Raw genomic sequence first — 20,353 nt, 5'->3', positions numbered from 1 at the left:
TTTGATGAAATAGTGCAGACACATGCTCTAAGTGACCAGGGAAGCATTTTCACTCAACACAGAAAAAGAACACAATCGATATTCTTGATTTCATTAAAGATATTTTATCTAGTTGAGAATTTTAAGCTAGTCACAATAGAAGGAGAAAATATGCTTTTATTCTATTAGAGGGTTTCCCAGGTGGCACTAGTGGTAAAGAACCCACCTGCCAATGCAGGAGACATAGAGCCACAGGCTCGATCTCTGAGTCGGGAAGATCCCTGGAGGAGGAAATGGCAACCAGCTCCAGTATTCTTGCCTGGAGAATCCCATGGACAGAGAAGCCTGGCGGGTTATGGTCCATGGGGTAGCAAAGAGTTGGACACAACAGAAGTGACTTTGTAAATTCTATTAAAAACATTTAATAACTATCTTGTATCTGAGATCTTAAATTATAGTAACTCTCAAATTACAAGAAATATAAGCAATGTTTGATCAATTTTGACCAAAACGAATACATTTTTAAAAAACATTTCAAAATATATATGTTAGAAATGAACCTAGACCACTTAGGCCTAAAACATATATTACCTTTTTTTCTTGGAGGGCCTTCTCCACCTTTGCCAGATCATTCAAGACATTCAAAGACATCTGGGCCTTACTTTCAGAGTCCTTTAGCAGATCTGTCAGTGTTTTCAATGTTTCCAAATACGCACGTCCAGGTCGGCTCTTCAGTTCTGTTCATGGAAAAGTACTCACTTTGAGAAACTATTGTTAGGAAATTAATATTGCTATATCTATTGTTAATCTTCATATATAATAGGTGAATTCTATTACACAAGAAGTTAAACTCCATAATTAAAATTACAAAGGGTCTCTCTTAGAGATCAAATAAATCACTCCACTGGCATTTCTTAGAGTCAGACAGTGGTGACTTCATTCCTGCGGATGTTGATGCTTGAAATATTAAGTAACCCACCATCATTTTTCTTCATTTCATCATGATGAAATGTCTCTCTGAAGACGGTACTACAATGATCCTTTTGTCTCATATAATCTCCTTTTCCCCAGTAGCTACACAAAGAATAAAAGGAGACAAAGATCCCCTCAGCCAGTTATCCTCTAAGTTCAAGTGTGTAGACAGACCACCACCCGCAGAGCGGTGGACGCTGTACAGAACACCACAGCCAGGCGCACAGGTACCCTGAGAAATAATGGCTGCCCCAGCCAGCTGGAGGGATGGGTACTTCAGCCACTGATGTCACATTTACAGACAAGCAACACTAGAGCGGAGAGGAAGCCAGCTCATATGAAGCACAAAGAGCTGAGACCAGCCAGCAGCAAAAGAAACCAGAAGTATTAGTCACAATAGCCGAAGGGTGGAAACAACCCAAACGCTCATCTACAAATGAATAGATAAGCAAAACATGAAGTCTACAGAAAACAGAATACTATTCAGCCTCCAAAAGGAAGGAAATTCTGACATACCCAACCCACAAAAAGGAACTCTGAGGATAAGTGAAATGAAGCAGTCAACAAAAAAGAAAAACTGTCTGATTCCACTTAGGAGAGGTTTCTAGAATAGTCAACCTCATGGAAACAGAGAGTAGAATGGTGGCTGCCAGGGGCTGGGGGGAGGAGTAAATGAAGAGCTGCTGCTGAACGGGTATATAGTTTCGGTTTTACAAAGTGAAAAAGTTCTGGGGCTGGGTTGCACAACAACGTGAATATATTTTACACTCCTGAACTCTACACTTTAAAATGGTTTAAATGGTAAGTTTTATGTTATGTATATGTTACCACAATCAAAAACAAAAACAAATAAACTTAGCAATTGTTTTAAAGGTAAGAATAAACATTTAAACTGCTCTTGTCAAAAATAAAAGCCTATTTCGTAACAGCAAATTGAATAGGAGGTCCTCTCAAACCCTTCACAGTCTAGATTAACTGAGTTCAGTCAACAGAAGTATGGTGTCCAAATGCCTTTCCAAAAGAAAGGAAACATGACCCAATCACTCACCACGCACACATACAGAGTCTTACACGTCATTACATAACCTACAATTGCCTCAAGGAAGGGTATGGTTAAATGTGTAGCTTTTTAGCATGCCTTTCCCAAAGTATTACATAATGCAACACAATTCCTGACTTAAAAGCCAAGGAGAAAATAATATATGAGGAATGAGTTTTAAAGATCTATAGGAATTAACTTTCCCAGACCAGTCCTAATCCAAAGGTAAAAATTCTTCAAAATGTTTCCGATGTTTAAAGAGGAACACTTTCTTTGAAAAGAGGAGATGGTATTGCTAAAACTTTAACCATTTGGAGCAAACAGGAGCAAGCAATCATTCTTTTTAGCCCTGTTAGTAATGATATCAGCTGGCCTCCTTTCGTGAAAGGGAGAAACAACACCCTAAAAAAAAAAAAACTCTTTAAAAATCATTATATCCCATTAACACAGTCTGAATAGCATGTGAAAGATGTCGGCATTTTCACAAGCAAGTATGAATCCAGGAAATAGTCTGAATGTACTTTAAGAAGTGGAACAGTGGCAGGCACAGAGGAAAATACAGTGAGGCTGGTGTAAAGCAAGCAAGTGTACTGAAGGTCTAAATGCATGCTATGCTATGTCACTTCAGTCGTGTCCAACTCTTTGCGACCCCATGGACTACAGCCCACCAGGCTCCTCTGTCTATGGGATTTCCCAGGGAAGAATATTGGAGTGGGTTGCCATTTCCTTCTCCAGGTTTAAATATTGGGAGTAATTTTTAAGTTAAGTCAAACTGAGAACGCAAGATGGTGGAATCATCTAATAGAAAAACGCAAGAGAGTGGGTTTACCGTTCTCGACCTGTTGGTGGCGCTCTTCTAAACCCTGTCGCACGGCTTGGTACCGGCCCACCAAGCTCTCTAAATCCTGCTGGACAAAATCTGGGGCGAAAGGCCGAGACTTCAAGGCTGAGCAGCTTGAACGCAGCATTTCAATTCTGGGGTGGAGGCTACGGAGGTTTGTCAACTCCCGCTAGGAAGAGAAAATGTGATCACACAACTCGCTGAGGATGAACATCCTCACAGAAAGTCAATCAGAGCAGAGTTTACCGAAAGCATGTGATACAAGGAGCATCTTCTTTATTTTTTTTAAATGTATACATGTATCCCCTCCCTTGTGAGCCTCCCTCCAACTCACCCCACCCCATCCTTCTTGGTCATCACAGAGCGCCGAGCTGAGCTTCCTGTTCTAAACTCAGGTAGCTATTGTGTGCAAGTCAAAGTGCTAGTTGATCAGTTGTGTCCGACTCTTTGAGACGCTACGCATGATAGCCCACCAGGTTTCTCTGTCATAGGGATTCTCCAGGCAGGAACACTGGAGTCAGTTGCCATTCCCTCTTACAGGGGATCTTCTCGACCCAGGGACTGAACCCAGGTCTCCCGCACTGCAGGCAGATTCTTTACCAACTGAGTCACGGGGAACTAGCTATTTTACACACAGTAGGAGAAGGAAACGGCAACCCACTCCAGTATTCTTGCCTGGAGAATCCCAGGGACAGAGGAGCCTAAGTGGGCTGCCGTCTATGGGGTTGCACAGAGTCGGACACGACTGAAGCGACTTAGCAGCAGCAGCAGCAGCAGCAGTGTATATATGTCAGTGCTACTCTCTCGATTGGCCCAACCCTGCCCTACCTTCCTTGTGTCTATAAGTCCATTCTCTGTGTTTCTATTCTTCAATACTACCTTTCTCAATTCCTTTTATAGCTCAGAGGTTAAAGCGTCTGCCTGAAATGCGGGAGACCTAGGTTCGATTCCTGGGTCGGGAAGATCCCTTGGAGAAGGAAATGGCAACCCACTCCAGTATTCTTGCCTGGAGAATCCCATGGGCGGAGGAGCCTGGTGGGCTACAGTCCACGGTGTCGCAAAGAGTCGGACACGACTGAGCTACTTCACTTTCACTTTCTTTCTTTAAATACAGAACTGGACATAGAGCCCTTTCATGTGCTGGATGGCTGTGTCTTTACCTGATAGGAGTCCTTCAAGCTTGGCAAGGACTCCTGGGGAGATTCTGAAGAGGCAGTGTGTTTTACCCACTCTTCTTTTGTCTTTATGGTCTTTTCGAGCTCATCAAGATGCTTGAAATAAGCATTAATATCTTCCTGCAGCTGTATTTTTCTTGCCTGATCTTCCAAACGCTGTGATATATTCTTCCATTCCAATAATACCTTCTCTAAAATATTTTTTACTTCTTCGGTAGGAAGACCTTCTATGTAGACATAAAAAATAAGCAGACACTTTAGGTATTATTACAAAATTTGTTTTCAATTTGCTGTAAACATTTTAACACATTGAAAATAATGAGGCAGTATCATATTTACTGATCACTCTCTTAAGTTCCTTTTTACACAACAAACATTAAAATGATGCTCTCAAAAATAATTATGCTTAATTCCCTGATAAAAACAGGAGAGGGGGAGCTTATACTAGCAGTTCAGGAGTGGGGTGACCATCACAAAAAGCATAACAGTGGAGTGTCAGCCACTGCCTTCTCTATAGGATATGTGTTTCTGTCCTTAGCAACCTACTGCTCTACTAGTTTTTAGTCTGAGTCTGAGAAATAAAATGAAGGGTTTGGATTTGTCTGGGGCTCTGACATCAGAAGGTAGGCCCTCTGTCACCAGGAAAAAGAGAGAAAAAGGAGGAGACAGTTTGAGACTTTGGTGACCAAACCACACGTCATAGGAATTGCAAAATGAATGTCTAGAGCCCCTAGTGCTGGGAGCAACCTGGTAAGTGCAGGAATAGGAAGCCAGCAGGCAGGATTCAGCAAAAGGCATTAGCAAACCTATTGGAATGTTACACACAGACCAGCAAATCCAGTGCTGAGATTATCTACTTTAGAAACATATCAGGAAAAAAAAAAAACATTATGTTTATTGTTGACATCTCATAATTTTGTTTGTCTCATATTTTTGAGAGGTAGAGAATGTACATAAAAATAAGTTATATATAATAACAGGCTTTATCATAGTCTTTCCCTTAATATAAAATACCATCAAGTCATAAAATTACTATGAAAATTATGGGAAATCTGCAAAAGAAATGTTATCTCCTGAGAAGGGCATGCATGTTGAAAAGATGGGCTTAACATCTTTATTATTTAAGCAGGAGGGCAATAAAACTTTGTAAATATATGCCATCAAAATCCAGGGTAATGAGAGCTCTAAGGGGGAAAAAATGGCATGTAAGACAAAAGATCACTTAGGATCCAGAGATGATGCAATTTTGAAAATTTTTCTAACACACCACATCCACTGAAAATTAGAAATACAAACGTGACATTACATAATGTGTATGTATCACCCATGTCAATTGCTGAAGTAAACTGTCCATCATTACAAAGATAATACAATATCACACCTGGACAAAACATTCACACCACAGTTCAAGTTCAATTATCCCTGTTAATTCAGGTCATAAACTAAATAAATTACTAAAAAAAATAGTTTTTTTCTGACAAACTACCTGAGCAATGGAAATCTAGCCTGTGCTTCTGCCTGGCCATTTCCATTTTAAGTGAGCAAAGAAATAACATCAGCCACTTCAAATTTACATGTCAGGGTAATTTATGATAAACAAGAAAGGAAATTAAGCTGGCAAATAAAATTCCTGAGATGGAAAATTGTCACCACAAATCCAGAAAATAGGTAAGAGGTACTTATTTTAGGTTCTAGGCAAGCTGAAAAATCTTCAATTTTTTTTTTTAATTCACTGACGATATTTCACCATCCATTCACTTTGCCCTTTCAAACCGGTTCTCGAAATTTAAATCTCCCTCCTCTAAGACTGATATTATTATAGTTTGGACCAGTATCAAAGTAATAAATAAAGCGCAGTTTACATCTTAAAAAAGGAAAACCATACACTGTCTTTTAAAACAATTGTTTTGCTCCTAGAGGTCCAGAGTTACAGCTTTTCTATTTCTATAGAACATCCAACTCTTGGATGACTGATCTAAAGCCAAAATCAATATCCCATCCTTGTATTAATTTTCTAGAAGAGATAAAATATAACATATTCTGGCTACTTATTCTCACTTGACTTTAGCTTTTCAATCTATCACTATTAAAACCAGGGAAATGTTTGCAAAACATTTCATCATTATCAAATTCCATAGGCTTATGTGTGTGTTAGTCACTCAGTCATGTCTGACTCTTTGCAACCCCATGGACTATAGCTCACCAGGCTCCTCTGTCCATGAAATTCTCCAGACAAGAATACTGGAGTGGGTTGCCCCATTTCCTTCCCCAGGGTATCTTCCCAACCCAGGGATCAAACCCGGGTCTCCCACTTTGCAGACTCTTTACCATCTGAGCCACAAGGACTTTGCCAGACAAACAGGAGTCAGTTATTAAAGCTACATCATCCAAGTGCCCCACTTTCCTGTTATAGTAATTAACGATCTTTTGGAATAAAATAAGCTAAACCAAAAAAACCAGGTTTGGTGTGGCAGTTGTGAAAGTCAAACAAAACAAATTATTTCACTTTTTAAAAACATTTTTGCGCTACAAGAGATGTCACAAAACGTAATTCACACGTTAGTTAGAAAGGTCCTAACAGACTGCACTGTGCTGGAATGTTTTGATGAAACTAGTTTGAGAAAACCAGTGATGCAATTATTTGAACATCTGTCTACTGAAGAACTTGATGTGCTTTTCTAACTGAATTGATTCATGTATCTGCATCCTTACATAGGCAGACTCTGGGTAAATTTACACTCTATAAAAAAACTTCTACATTGATTATCCAAGGTCCAGGATTTATATAATGGCAACCCACTCCAATGTTCTTCCTGGAGAATCCCAGGGATGGGGGAGCCTGATGGGCTGCCGTCTCTGGGGTCGCACAGAGTCGGACACGACTGAAGCAACTTAGCAGCAGCAGCAGCAGGATTTATTTCAAATGTATTGAGGAGAAGGAAGGGCAGGGAGGATCACCCAGTTGTTCTTTCATTTCTGTTCAACATCTCTGGTTTTAAAACAGCAGTAGGATTAACAGCACTAACCACATGTTAAGAAGGAAAATGCAACACCGTAAAATTAGAATAATGGATAAAATGGAACGACAGTGGGAAATTTTTTAAATCACTTTTATTCTCTCACTATGGCAACCCACTCCAGTGTTCTTGCCTGGAGAATCCCAGGGAAGGGGGAGCCTGGTGGGCTGCCGTCTATGGGGTCACAACAGAGTCGGACACAACTGCAGCGACTAAGCAGCAGCAGCAACAAAAGGCACAGACTCCCCCAAAATGAGAAAATTAAACCCATAATATATAGACTCTGTTCAGATCAATGTCCCCATTTCGAAGCTTCCCATCCCATCTTAAAAAATTTTAACGACTGATGTTTTTTACAATAAACAGAATTGGGGCCCTGTAGGAATGAATGAATTTCCACTTCTACCAAAGCTAAAAAAAAAAAAAGGTAATGCAAAATATCAAAGATTCACTATAAAATTAAACAAGTATACATAAGGTCACAAAACTCACCCCTTTATAAAATATCATATATTCCCTGATATTTGTACTTGATCTTTTGCAAATAGCACTTTCACATGAACTCAGTTTTCAGAGTATATATTATAGAAAATGCCTATTCACAGCAAGATTTTATCAAGCAAAAGTGTAGTCACCTATCAAAACTTCTTCACTTTCTAGACAAGGGAGCAGAGTAACAAAAGGGTTACTTGATTTGCCCGATGACACAAAACTAGGAAAAGACAGGAGACACCAAGGTCTCCCATTCATTCCCCAATTCGGTGTGGGTGTGATTCTTGCTTTAACATATCACCTCTCACCACCTCCCTCCCTATGTAGTCTTCATATGAGTCTCTGAACTCTAAATCTGCCATACCCACCAAACGCTGACCCAGACAAGAAGTTAATTCAGTTCACAGACTTATGAAATTACCCCCTCATCACCCAGATAAAGTCTGGTTTCCAAGCTCAAATGTTGATGTAGAAGTGAAGAATCTATGATTGTAACTAACATGAATTTAACACACAATTTATTGTAATTATTGAAGTATCTTAAAGGAAATTACAGTCTCTGTCTCTAGGTCCCTTCAAGTAAATACCTGAAAGAGTAATCTTCAAGTGGGGTGCCCACACCCAGGAATAAGACACTTAACAGTGGACTGTGAAAGAAATTACTATTCTACTTGGAAGGGGAAGTAGAGAGACAGGGACGGAAAGAGAGACAAAAGGAATGGGGGAGGGAGAAGGAAAGAAAGAAATTAAGCTGTACTAATAATTTATAACAATGGTATATTTGCATAATTAATACATGTATATATACTGGGCACATACATGTTTTTGTGTATGTGTATGTGACCTCAGTATATATACAAAATAAATTGACGTATTTTTCAAAAGGCAGAGGGAAAAACAATCTAAAGTGTTTTAAAATGTGGTTTTCTGGGATGGAAGCAATTGATTGATCCACTACAGACACCAGGAAACTTTCTGGAGGGGTGGAAATATTCTATATATTCATAAGTGTGTGTAGGTTTGTCAAAACAACACAGTTTCATATATTTCAATATAACTTTAAAAATGTGAAAATACTAATAATGATTAAGTGGATGAGGAGTGAGTAGGAATACACGTAATTCGGGAATGGTGGACTATCATTAATTACTGAAGGGATAATTGATAAGGGAGGTGCACTGTACTATTCTGTCTGCTTTGTGTATATTTCCATTTTCTATAGTAAGAAGTCAAAAAATAAAAAGGTTGAAAACTACATTGTTGAAGAGTCTCATCTACTAATATTCACAACTCGGTTTTGGGTGTCTCTGGCTTTTATCAAGGAGAACTGCAACAGACTTCCAAATCACTTATTGTTGGAATAAAGAATAGGGCTTATAAGAAAAGCCTTTCAAAGCAAGACCCAAAAAGAATCATATACAAAACTGTATGGCAGAAATATTAATCTTTACATTCTCCAGAGCCACTGGGTCTATGGGGGAAAAAAAGTTCTTTAGGTACAAATTTCAAATACAAGTAACACTTTGTCAAATTTAACTAAAATAAAACACCTGTACTAAGTCAACATAATGCACTGAAAGCTATCAAAAATCAAATAATCTCAACGAATTTACCCTAAGGTAACTTCACATCCTTAATATTGCCAAAGTAACATTTTCTTTTACTGCCTCCCTCCAATATGTAACCCCAAGGATGAGATTTTAAAATCTCCCACACAATTGGATTTTAACTCCTGCTGAGGTATGAGAGTTTTATTTGGGTTCTCTTATTCATATAAATATCCATATAAATCCTAAAGGAAATCAGTCCTGAATATTCATTGGAAGGACTGATGTTGAAGCTGAAACTCCAATACTTTGGCCACCTGATGGGAAGAGCTGACTCGTTTGAAAAGACCCTGATGCTGGGAAAGATTGAAAGCGAGAGAAGGGAACAACAGAGGATGAGATGGTTGGATGGCATCACTGACTCGATGGACATAAATTTGAGTAAACTCCGGGAGTTGGTGATGGACAGGGAGGCCTGGCGTGCTGCAGTCCATGGGGTCGCAAAGAGTCGGACACGACTGAGTGATTGAACTGAACTGAACTGATCCATATAAAAGAACAACTTTGCTATTATCTATTTTACATAATCAGCTTCAGCATAAATTTTCATTTCTAAAAAGATTCTGCTGCCTAGAAATTTTTATGAAAAACCATTTTCCTAGCAAAAAGAGGACTAGAGTGTTACAAGTAAATATTTGATTGTTAAACTGTAAATAGCATTACTTTGCCAACAAAGGTCTGTCTAGTCAAAGCAATGGTTTTTCCAGTAGTCATGTATGGATGTGAAAGTTGGACTATAAAGAAAGCTGAGCACCTAAGAATTGATGCTTTTGAACTGTGGTGTTGGAGAAGACTCTTGAGAGTCCCTTGGACTGCAAGGAGATCCAACCAGTCTATCCTAAAAAAAATCAGTCCTGAATATTCATTAGAAGGACTGATGCTGAAGCTGAAACTCCAATACTTGGGCCACCTGACCAGAAGAACTGACTCATTTAAAAAGATCCTGATGCTGGGGAAGATTGAAGGTGGGACATAGGGGATGACAGACGATGAGTTGGCTGGATGACATCACTGACTCGATGGACACGAGTTTGAGTAATCTCCGGGAGTTGGTGGTGGACAGGGAAGCCTGGCATGCTGCAGTCCATGGAGTTGCAAAGAGTCGGACATGCCTGAGTGACTAAACTGAAACAGCATTCAGTGTCACCATCTAAGAAAATATTTTTTAAAAAGCAACATTCTCACCTTTTCCCATTTGCTCCAAAAGGATTTGTCCAGTTTGGTTTAATTCATCCAGTCGGGGTTTTATTTCCATCTGTTCTTTTTCTAATCCCTGAAAATAAAGTCCCAAATAAGAATAGTTCAAACTCTCTTCTCAGTGTAATGCTGATGCTTCTTGACATTTTTATATTTTATGGCCCTCTCATATTCTCTTTAGGGGTTACAGTCAAAGTTTACCTAAGAAAATACTACAAGATAAAACTATGCCATTTCAGGCTGCCCTCCAGAATGCCAGAGGTTATTAAATGTCAACGGTAAATGCAAACAAACAGTATAAAACCCTCATTTCTTTTATAAGAGAAAAAGTTGTACACTACATTTATGAGTTCCTATCAGGAGGAAATAATTAAAATTAGTATTTTAGATCCAGGATATCTAGTCACGTATATGAAGTCAGTAAAAATAAGTCTGAATCAAATGAATGTGCTATGAAGACAGAGATTACCAAACAAAAATTATTTAAGATTTAAGAAAGAAATAATGAGTCTCAATATCATTTGTTTGTTTTATATTAAGCATAGGGTATAATGCAAATTTTAACCACAAGCATAATTCACACATAATCTTTAGACACTGACAATATGTTTCAGGACCAAACTAAAGAATTTTATTCTTTATATTTAAAAAATGGCTGCTAATTTTCATATTTATGTCTGTATGGTTTGATATTCTCAATGTCCCTATATCTCAGAGACAGAAGAACACAAAATCTTCCAGAATCAGTAAGAAAGGGCTGAGCAAAATCATGGACACACACAAACACACTCAAATTTTTGTGTACACAGTCAATATTAGAAATTTCTCCAATTGATAATTATCTATTAATTAACTACTCAAATAGTGTCCAAAATAGCACAATCAAATGTTCCAGGCAAAAATAAAAACTTCCAGGTAAACCATATTATTTCAACCAGATAACCTGGAGAAGAATCCCACTTTTAAGGTCTATGCAGGTAACCACTATCAAATATTCAATAAATTTAGCTCACCTATTTTGATGCATACAAGCTTTACTGCAACTTAGCCATTTTTATAGTCAAAGATCAAGAAAGAACATGAGATTCTAAGAAACACTACTTACTTTTGTTAAACTAACTACCAATGCAAAAAAGTTACCATCAAACTGGAGAAAATTATTACCTGCCTTATACTAAACTGATGTCCTGCTACTTTTTATGGCAGTGGTAGATTGAACAAAGGATTCTCCACTCAGATACTGCATCAGTTAGAACAAATTATTCCTTCATTAAAGCAACACTAGCTGATATTTCCCAAATTTGCAAGAAAAATTAGCAATGGTTAAATTTTCTATATTTTACATATTTCCCATCCCACTGACACTATTTATCTAAAACAACAAAATAAGCAAACTTAAAAAGGAAAAACATAAGAACTGCCAATCATGCCTTACATACACATGTCAAAGTTGCTCAGTCGTGTCCGACTCTTTGCAACCCCATGGACTGTACAGTCCATGGAATTCTCTAGGCCAGAATACTGGAGTGGGTAGCCTTTCCCTTCTCCAGGGGATCTTCTCAACCCAGGGATCAAACCCAGGTCTCCCACAATGCAGGCAGATTCTTTTCCAGCTAAGCCACAAGAGAAGCCCAAGAATACTGGAGTGGGTAGCCTATCCCTTCCACAACTGTTATTTTTATCCTCTCAAATATTACAATAACAATTTCTGAAAGTAAAATTGTTTCTAGATCACAGGATGAAACTTATCAATATTTTATGGGATTTGTTCCATAAAGATCACTATAACTTCCAAGTTCTCAGCCAGTTTACTGCCTTTGATTAATATTCTTTACTGGTCTTTCAGAAACACATGAAATCATGGAACACGGCTCCCACACCTGGCTCTCTTGATCCCCTGTGCAGAGGCTCTGATAATGGTGCTTCCACATCCCCACTGTCCACAGTCATCATTCTCTCCTTCCATAAGCCAAGAGCTTTACAGAGCGCTGAAAACACAGGCTTCCGTGGAAAATCATCCTCACTTTCTAAGCACTGGCAGCAGACATATAAACAATGATGTAAATGCAGTAAGGGTTTTCACAGAGGTATGGTCAAAGCACTATGGAATCTGCCTATGGAGGCTTATGGAAGCTTTCTGAAGTAGAGGGCGTTTCAGCCACAAAGCACAAAGGCTTACTAAACGGCCATCTGGAGCCCAGAAAACAACACATGGAGAAGGCAAAGGACTGAGAAAAGCACAGGAGCCAGGAGGACTGGAGCTCTAAGGAGTGAATAAGAGCTGCAGAGGCTGTGCTGAGAGGTAGAGAAGACCCCTGCCTGGGAGGCCTTGTATGCTGGGGCCCGGCAGCGTTCCCATCGTCTCCCCACAGCAGTGGGAAGTCATCAATTAACTGCAAGCACTGGAGCTGCAAAATCAGATTGATATCTTAGACTGACCATTGGTCAGAGAAGCTAAGGCTGTGAGAATTTGAGAAGGGAAGGTGAACAGTGGCAAATGCTGCAGAGAAAGGAGATCTGAGGAAAATAGAAATCTATCCTTTTGAAAGCAATCGTCAGTGGTGACCTCTAACTAAGAACAGTCACAGTGGAATGATAAAGCAAAAATCAGTCTCAGCTTCTCACGCAAACATTCAAAGTCAGGTCTAACCCCAAACCACCTCTCTAGCCTTAACTCTCTACCACTTTTATACACACATCTAGCACAAAACAAAACAAATTCTCTGTTCCAAGAATTACAGCATGATTGCCCCACTCTGAACCTCTGCTCAAGGGCACTGCCTGCCAGGTTTGCCCTTGAGCCCAGCTCCAAGCCCCTCCCTTCAGTGTCACCTCCCCCTCTGGACTTCACCAGGAGATAGCAACAGCTGTAATCCTGGCCTCCTCTCAATTCTCATAGTACCTACTACTTTCTAACTCACATCATGAACATCTATATACACATCTTATTTTTTAAACGTTGTCCAAACTCTTTTCCAACAAAGGTCCGTCTAATCAAAGCTATGGTTTTTCCAGTAGTCATGTATGGATGTGAGAATTGGACCATAAAAAAAGCTGAGTGCAGAAGAATTGATGCTTTTGAACTGTGGTGTTGGAGAAGACTCTTGAGAGTCTCTTGGACTGCAAGGAAATCAAACCAGTCAATCCTAAAGGAAATCAATCCTGAATATTCTTTGGAAGGACTGATGCTGAAGCTGAAGCTCCAATACCTTGCCTACCTGATGCGAAGAACTGACTCACTGGAAAAGATCCTGATGCTGGGAAAGACTGAAAGCAGGAGGAGAAGGGGACAACAGAGGATGAAATGGTTGGATGGCATCACTGACTCGATGAACATGAGTTTGAGCAAGCTCCAGGAGTTGGTGATGGACAGGGATGCCTGGCGTGCTGCAGTCCATGGGGTTACAAAGAGTTGGACATGACTGAGCAACTGAACTGAACTAAAACTCACTCCACTGGTGATGGAGATGGCAATACAGACCTGCTCAAAGTGCCCAAATTATTGGGCATGCAAAGATGCACAGAGACTTCATGAACACCAACGAGATAAATCACTACAACCTCCTGCTTCAATTTACATTACTACTCACGCAGTATAAAGTAGCACAGCCAAGATCCCATACATTTTATAGTATTTATTTTTTAAAATACATCTCATCTTAAAAATATATATATAGAAGAAATCTGGAGATTCAAAATTGCTTATTGTATTCAGAAGCCAAAACATCTTCAGCTTACATGCATATAATATTAGGTGTCAGATTAAGATAGATCTAATCAAGCTAAAAAAGAATAGTAACAACTGGACCATGTTAGCAAGTGTCCCTTCCTGCACATCTCAGTGGTTAAAGAAGGAAGAAAAAAGGGAATTGATGTCAGCCTGCTTGAACAGATTGAAAATGTAATAGAGAGTTCTAAAAGCTACCTTATGGTTACATTTATTTTACAGGAAGATTTTTGGATCCCATCACATCTTTATGCCAACAGCAGATCCATTCTGATGAAATATTTTATTCACTGGGATATTTTTGTTTTATCTTTTACCTTCAACTTCTTTTTCATTTCTGATGTTTCTTGCATCTTCTTATACTCTTTTATCTCTGTGGCTTGAATGGCAGTCTTTGATTTCAAGATCCAGTTCAACAGCTCAGCACTTATAGCATCAAACCTGATTTAAGATTCAGATGTTACCAACTATCATTCATTTTCTACTATTGTTTCACTTGGCTCAAGAAAGAGAGCAACCACAACACCAATACAGCATGTGGTTTTAAACACTCCTCAAAAATAAAGGCAACCCAGAAATACAGTAACCACACAAAATCACATCATACATTTACAGTTTAAAGTATGAAAAGAGAAACAAAGTTGTAATGTTAATAAATAAAATTATTAAATAAAAATTTTAAACATTATACGAGCTTGTATTTTCACAAGCTTTTTGTAGATCATGAAAAACAGATATGGTGAGATACCCACAAGTAACAACAAGTACAGAGATTCCTAAACTAATACCTTCTTTAACTCAACATGTATTACTGAGCCTCGTATATGCCAGGCACTGGACTGGGCTCTTAATATAAAGGTAAACCAGAAACAATCCCAGAAATTCATAGGATGCCTCCTAATTCAACTGGGGAGGGGTGGCTTCCTGGAGAACAACAGCTTTATGCCCAGGAGTTATCCTTGCAAAGGGAGAACAAAGAAAGGGAGGAACACACCTTGAGCACTGTAAGTAGTTAAGTGCAACTGGAATAGCGAGTACTAACTAAGCAGGGAGGAACGATAGATGATGTGGCAGAGAGCCTCTCGGACCAGTAACTGGAAGGCCCTGCAGGCTAGCTGAAGGAGCTGGACCTTAACCGAAAGGCAACAGAAAGCCAGTGAGGGGCTTAAAGCATGGGACTGACATGATTATATTTACCCTTTTGGGTCCCTGAAAAGAAAGAATAGAGACAAGTCCAGAAAATAGACGGTGGTAGTCACAGGAGCCAGAACTAAGTAAGAGTGGAAAGGAAAAAAGGGAACAGACCTGGGAGGTGTTGAGAAGGTCAGTTAAAACCACAGTGATGAGGAACAAGAGGAGAAACATTCAGTGGGCGCTGGCCATATGCCAGGCCCTTTCCAAATGGTTTCTGTGCATTATTAACTCCAGGAATCCTCACAACAACCCTGCGAGTATACACTATTATTATCCCTTCTAATGATGAAGGAATTGAGCTCACAGAGGTTTTAAATAACTTCTCCAGACCACAAAGCTAACAAAGGCTAGAGCTGGGATTTAAGCTGAGCAGTCTGTGCTTGTAACCAGGACTCTGCACACAGAACTCAAAGCAACTTCTGGATATTTTTAGATGATTCTCAGGTAAGCACAGGTTGTCCTTGCTGATTCTTTTGGGAAACTTGGCTGAATGGCTTTTCAGTGAATTCTGAGTATTCGTCTTTTCACCAAGGTAAATTTGTCTTGTCATTTGAATGGGATTTTGTGACACTCTAAGTAAATAACCAAAGGTCACAGTATCAGTCAAACCACAGTACACTCCTCATGTCATCTTCACAGCAGATTTCTATTTAATCTTTCAGGAGCACAAACCAAAGATCGTGTTTTAAATGACCTTGGAGACTGAGTCCATCTCTGCCCTCAATATGAGCGAGAACAATGTGAATGCATTAGAGCCACCATGATCATCTCAGGTCATGTTAATAGATAGGAATCTAGATTATAGGAAATGACTGTTACTATGGTGTTAAAAGAAAAAGAAAAAAAAACAGCCAGTAGCAGCACAGCAGAGGAGAAGGGGAAATAAACCATTACTTCTGAAGCATGTATTATAAGCTATGCTACGCAGTTATTCAAGGTTCGTACCTGTTCGGACAGCCCATTTTAAGACAAGCTAATAGTGCTTTCTACATCAGACTAAAAATAGTAAAGGATCTGAAAATCAAGTCTCACTAGGATGCTTAACAATATTTTGGACTTTAGGACAATGTAAATTAGATTATGAAACGTATCCTTAAATTCTGAAGAGGTACCATATTGAAGGGGGTGATGTGGTTGCGTATCACTCCAAAATGCAAAACTAGCACCATTAGTAGACTCAGAGGGGTTTTAAAGTTTAAAAAAAAAACACAATATTTGGGCAAAATTTCTAATAATGAAATTTCACTGCTGTCTATTATAACAAACTGAATGTACTCAAGTCTCGATGTGTCTAAGAAGGAACTGAAGCCATTTCTGCATCAATCAAATCTCAGAAGACTGTGGAACTCACAACTGGTTGCCCACCCAAAAGACACCTCCCTCCCCACATTTCTTCCTTGCTGCCTGAGTACCCCCAGGACACAACTACAGAGATGGAAAATGCAGGATAGTTTCAACCTCCCAGGAACCCAGGGCAGGGCAAATGTCTGAGTTTTGGCGAGTAAGACCAGAGTCAGGGAGTTAGTAATATCTTCCATAAAAGGTCCTTCTCCCTGATTAAAAAAAGAAAAAAGTTTTGTTTAGAAGACAAATAAGGAAAAACTTCCCTGCCTGCATATAAAGCAGGTTATACAAAGTTGTTATGCCAAGTGCTACAGCAGCGTCTTGGGACCATGAGAAGACAGGTTTTGCCTTTTACCTTGCTAACATGCTGAGGATGGCAGAGACAGGGTGCCACGATGCTGACCCATACCATCCCATTAAAACTGCCCCACCTCCAGACTTTTTGCAACATGAGATAGTCAATGACCTCATTGTATAAGTCACTTTGGGCACAGTATTCTGTTTCTTGCAACAGAACTTACCCTATACAACATGGACATGTGTAAGATTGTATAGTTAGGCACCGTGACATTGCGATTTATAGTAAGAAACAAATATTTGGTCTTCGGCCTTGTTTCTAACACAGAGCTCCCAAACTCTTGGAATTTCCAAAGTGATAAGAGCAACAGAGGTGTCATTTGTTATGTTAGTGAGATGACTTTTGAATCCCATCTAAAAAGGTAGGCTGGTTGTCCGGAGACCCAACCTTGTAATTAGAGGGTTGGAACTTTAGTCTCACCTTGCCCCCCTGACCTCAGGGGAGGGGAGAGGGGCTGGAGGTTGAATCAATCGCCAAAGATCAACGATCTAATCAATCATGACTTTGTAATGCAGCCTCCCTAAAAAGCCACAAGGATAGGGATCAGAGAGCTTAGGGTAGGTGAGCACGTGGATGTTCAGGGAGACCAGGGCACCTGGAGAGGGCATGGGAGCCCACACCCTCTCCCCATGTCCTGCCCTGTGCAGCTCCTCAGTCCGGCTCTCCCTGAGTTGTATCTTTTTATAACAAACCAGTCATCTATTAAGCAAAACATTTTCCTGAGTTCTATAAGCTACTCTACAAAGCTAACTGAAGCAGAGGAGGTGGTGTTAGAAATCTCTGAATTATAGCCAGTTGGTCAGAACTATAGGTAACAACCTAGATTTGTAACTGGCATCTAAAGTCCAAGGAAGAGGTGCTGGAACCCTCTAACCTGTAGCCAGTTGGTAAGAAGCATAGGTAACCTGGCATCTGATCTGAGATGGGGCAGGAGCAGGAAAAAGCAGACCTGGAGGAATAAACCTCTAACCTGTGAAGTTAGAATTGGTACCAGAACCTATTCATGCACCCTAGTCTTTCACAGCCTGCCCAGCTTCCAAATGCACAAAATCAACTGGCCGATACATGGACAGAATATAGACACTCAGGAAATAAAAGGTCCACAGTAAGATCAACATCACAAGCATCTCCCTCATCTGCTGCCTTGGCTCCAGAAGGAAAAGTTCCACAGCTGTTGTTTGCAACTCAGAGGTCCAACTCGTGGTCCTAAAAGGAGATGCTGTTAGGATGCAGGAACGCAGCCTTATTACCAAAACTAAAGTCAACAGGTAAAACTGCAATCCTGCTTTGTCTAACAAAAGCTGAATTGGGGAAATCATATTATTTTTATTCAGGCAAAAGTAACTGCCCATGTACCCAAGCACTGGAATTCTACTGTCAAAGGGCATGAAAACAGCAGTATTCAAGGGCTGCTCTGAGACTATCTGTTCCAGGGCCGGTGAGCATGGTCCCTGGCCCATAGGAAAGCGCTGCAGAAGATTCAACACTAGTGAAAGCTCAATGCATGCCAGATATGACTGTTCCTCTTGTAAAGATCCTGAGTTTCTTTTGAGTCAGAAAATGAAACAAATTTTACCAAAGATGGATCTTTGGTAACATGAAGAATCTGTTACTAAAACAAAAGAATTAACAAGGAAAGAAAGAAGACATGAAGACAGCAAGGGAAGGAAAAGAGAAAGATCTAAAGGAATTACTTCCCTTAATTAAGTTTCTTTTAAAGGTAAGAAGAAGGAGAGTCACAAAGAATAAGGAGATAGATCTAAAGCAAAACTGTAGGAACTGTGACAGTGGAAGAAAGAATAAACAAAGGATCGTGGACAATTATATCCACCCACAGTAAATGATGGGAAAGAAAGAACTAAGGAAACGATATGTTCTGTCCATGAAGGCTACAGGCACACAGTTCTACCAAATGAACCAAAGATAAATAAAATCCAGATGACTTAGATGCTTAACCAGTATAAAGTGGAATATTCAGAAGACTGAGAGGTAGTGAGTGGTTCAGTAGTTGAATTTCCATTACAATAATTATGTTTAAATTTGCATATGATTAGTGATCAGTACAAAATAAGTACCGAGCACAAAATATTAATATATCATGTGCAAAATAGTTCTCACTTTTTTTTAGCTTCCAAATCCACAGGGATCTGTCTCTTCTTTGGGGGAGGAGGAGGAGGCAGCTCTTGCTTAGACCTTTTTGTAGTTACTTGTTCTCTTAGGCGAACCGTCTCTAAAAGATCCTTCTGAGGAATCTGGGACATTCCCAGCTTTGCAACAGCCTGAGTTACCTGAAATAAAAATCAACCAGGTTTAATGTTTTACAACAGCTTTATTGAAATATAATTCACAAGCCATAAAATTCTCCCTTGGAAAACATATGATCCCATGGTCATCTATACATTCAGAGTTGTTGTGCAACCATGCCCACTTTCTAATTCCAGAATAAGGCTTATCATTTCAAAAGGAAATCCCATACCCAGTAACAGTCACTCCCATCCTTCTCTCCCTCTTGCCCCTAGAAATGACTAATCTCCTTTCTGTCTCTACAGATTTGCCTATTCTGGATATGTCATGTATTAATAGAATCAGTACATTAACCTTGTGACCAGCTACTTTTACTTAGCACAATGTTTTCAGGGGTTCATCTCTGTTGTATCATATATTGGTACATTATTTTATTATTACTTAATAATATTCCCAGGTGGCAGTGGTGGTAAGGAACTTGCCTGCCAACACAGGAAATGTAAGAGATGCAGGTTTGATCTCTGGGTCAGGAACATCCCCTGAAGTAGGAAATGGCAACCCAATCCAGTATTCTTGCCTAAAGAATCCCACAGACAGAGGAACCTAGAAGGCTACAGTCCACAGGGTCGCAAAGGGTGGGACATGACTTCGTGACTTGGCACACAGCACACAATAATATTCCATTGTATGAATACACCACATTTTGTCCATCCATATATCTATTGATGGATGTATGGGTTGTTTCACTTTTTGGTTGTTGTGAATTTTGCTGCTCTAAATATTCATGTACAAACCAGTGTTATTTTTGATCAAGATGCTAAAATATTTTTTTAATTTATAAAATTACTTAAGATGAAAAAATCATTTTTGAGAAGGAAATGGCAACTCCAGTATTCTTACCTGGTAAATCCCATGGACAGAGGAGCCTAACAAGGTCACAACTGAGTGACTGAGCACAAAGATCATGTCTAAGTGTTACCAGTTACTAATGGTTGAATGACTGGATATCAGAAGTTTTTTAAGGTCTGTTAAAATTCACTTTAGAAAACTAAAGAAAATACATGTCAATTTTTCAATTTTACAGTTAACCAGGTATAAAAAAACAACTTTTTAGTTTAACTACTACTTTTATTACACCAACACTAAAACAAACCTGAATGTATAATT

At 39.4% G+C, this 20,353-nt stretch overlaps 1 protein-coding gene across 10 annotated transcripts in view; it reads right to left on the bottom strand.

Annotated features, from left to right (window-relative positions):
• UTRN (utrophin) overlaps nt 1-20,353 on the bottom strand; it is a 557,788-nt gene that overhangs the window by 385,354 nt on the left and 152,081 nt on the right. For all 10 annotated transcript variants that reach the window (XM_070795583.1, XM_070795587.1, XM_070795585.1 and 7 more), the window contains 6 exons: nt 19,061-19,230; nt 14,364-14,487; nt 10,308-10,395; nt 3,992-4,233; nt 2,820-3,000; nt 571-716 (listed from right to left, as the gene is read on the bottom strand). In XM_070795583.1, the coding sequence (XP_070651684.1) occupies nt 571-716; nt 2,820-3,000; nt 3,992-4,233; nt 10,308-10,395; nt 14,364-14,487; nt 19,061-19,230 (951 nt within the window). The remainder of the gene's footprint in view (nt 1-570; nt 717-2,819; nt 3,001-3,991; nt 4,234-10,307; nt 10,396-14,363; nt 14,488-19,060; nt 19,231-20,353) is intronic.

The sequence above is a fragment of the Bos indicus genome, chromosome 9 (assembly GCF_029378745.1).
Source record: "Bos indicus isolate NIAB-ARS_2022 breed Sahiwal x Tharparkar chromosome 9, NIAB-ARS_B.indTharparkar_mat_pri_1.0, whole genome shotgun sequence".
In the NCBI taxonomy this organism is placed as follows: domain Eukaryota; kingdom Metazoa; phylum Chordata; class Mammalia; order Artiodactyla; family Bovidae; genus Bos; species Bos indicus.
Note: the sequence above shows the minus strand (reverse complement) of the source record. Positions and strands in the feature narration are given on the sequence as shown.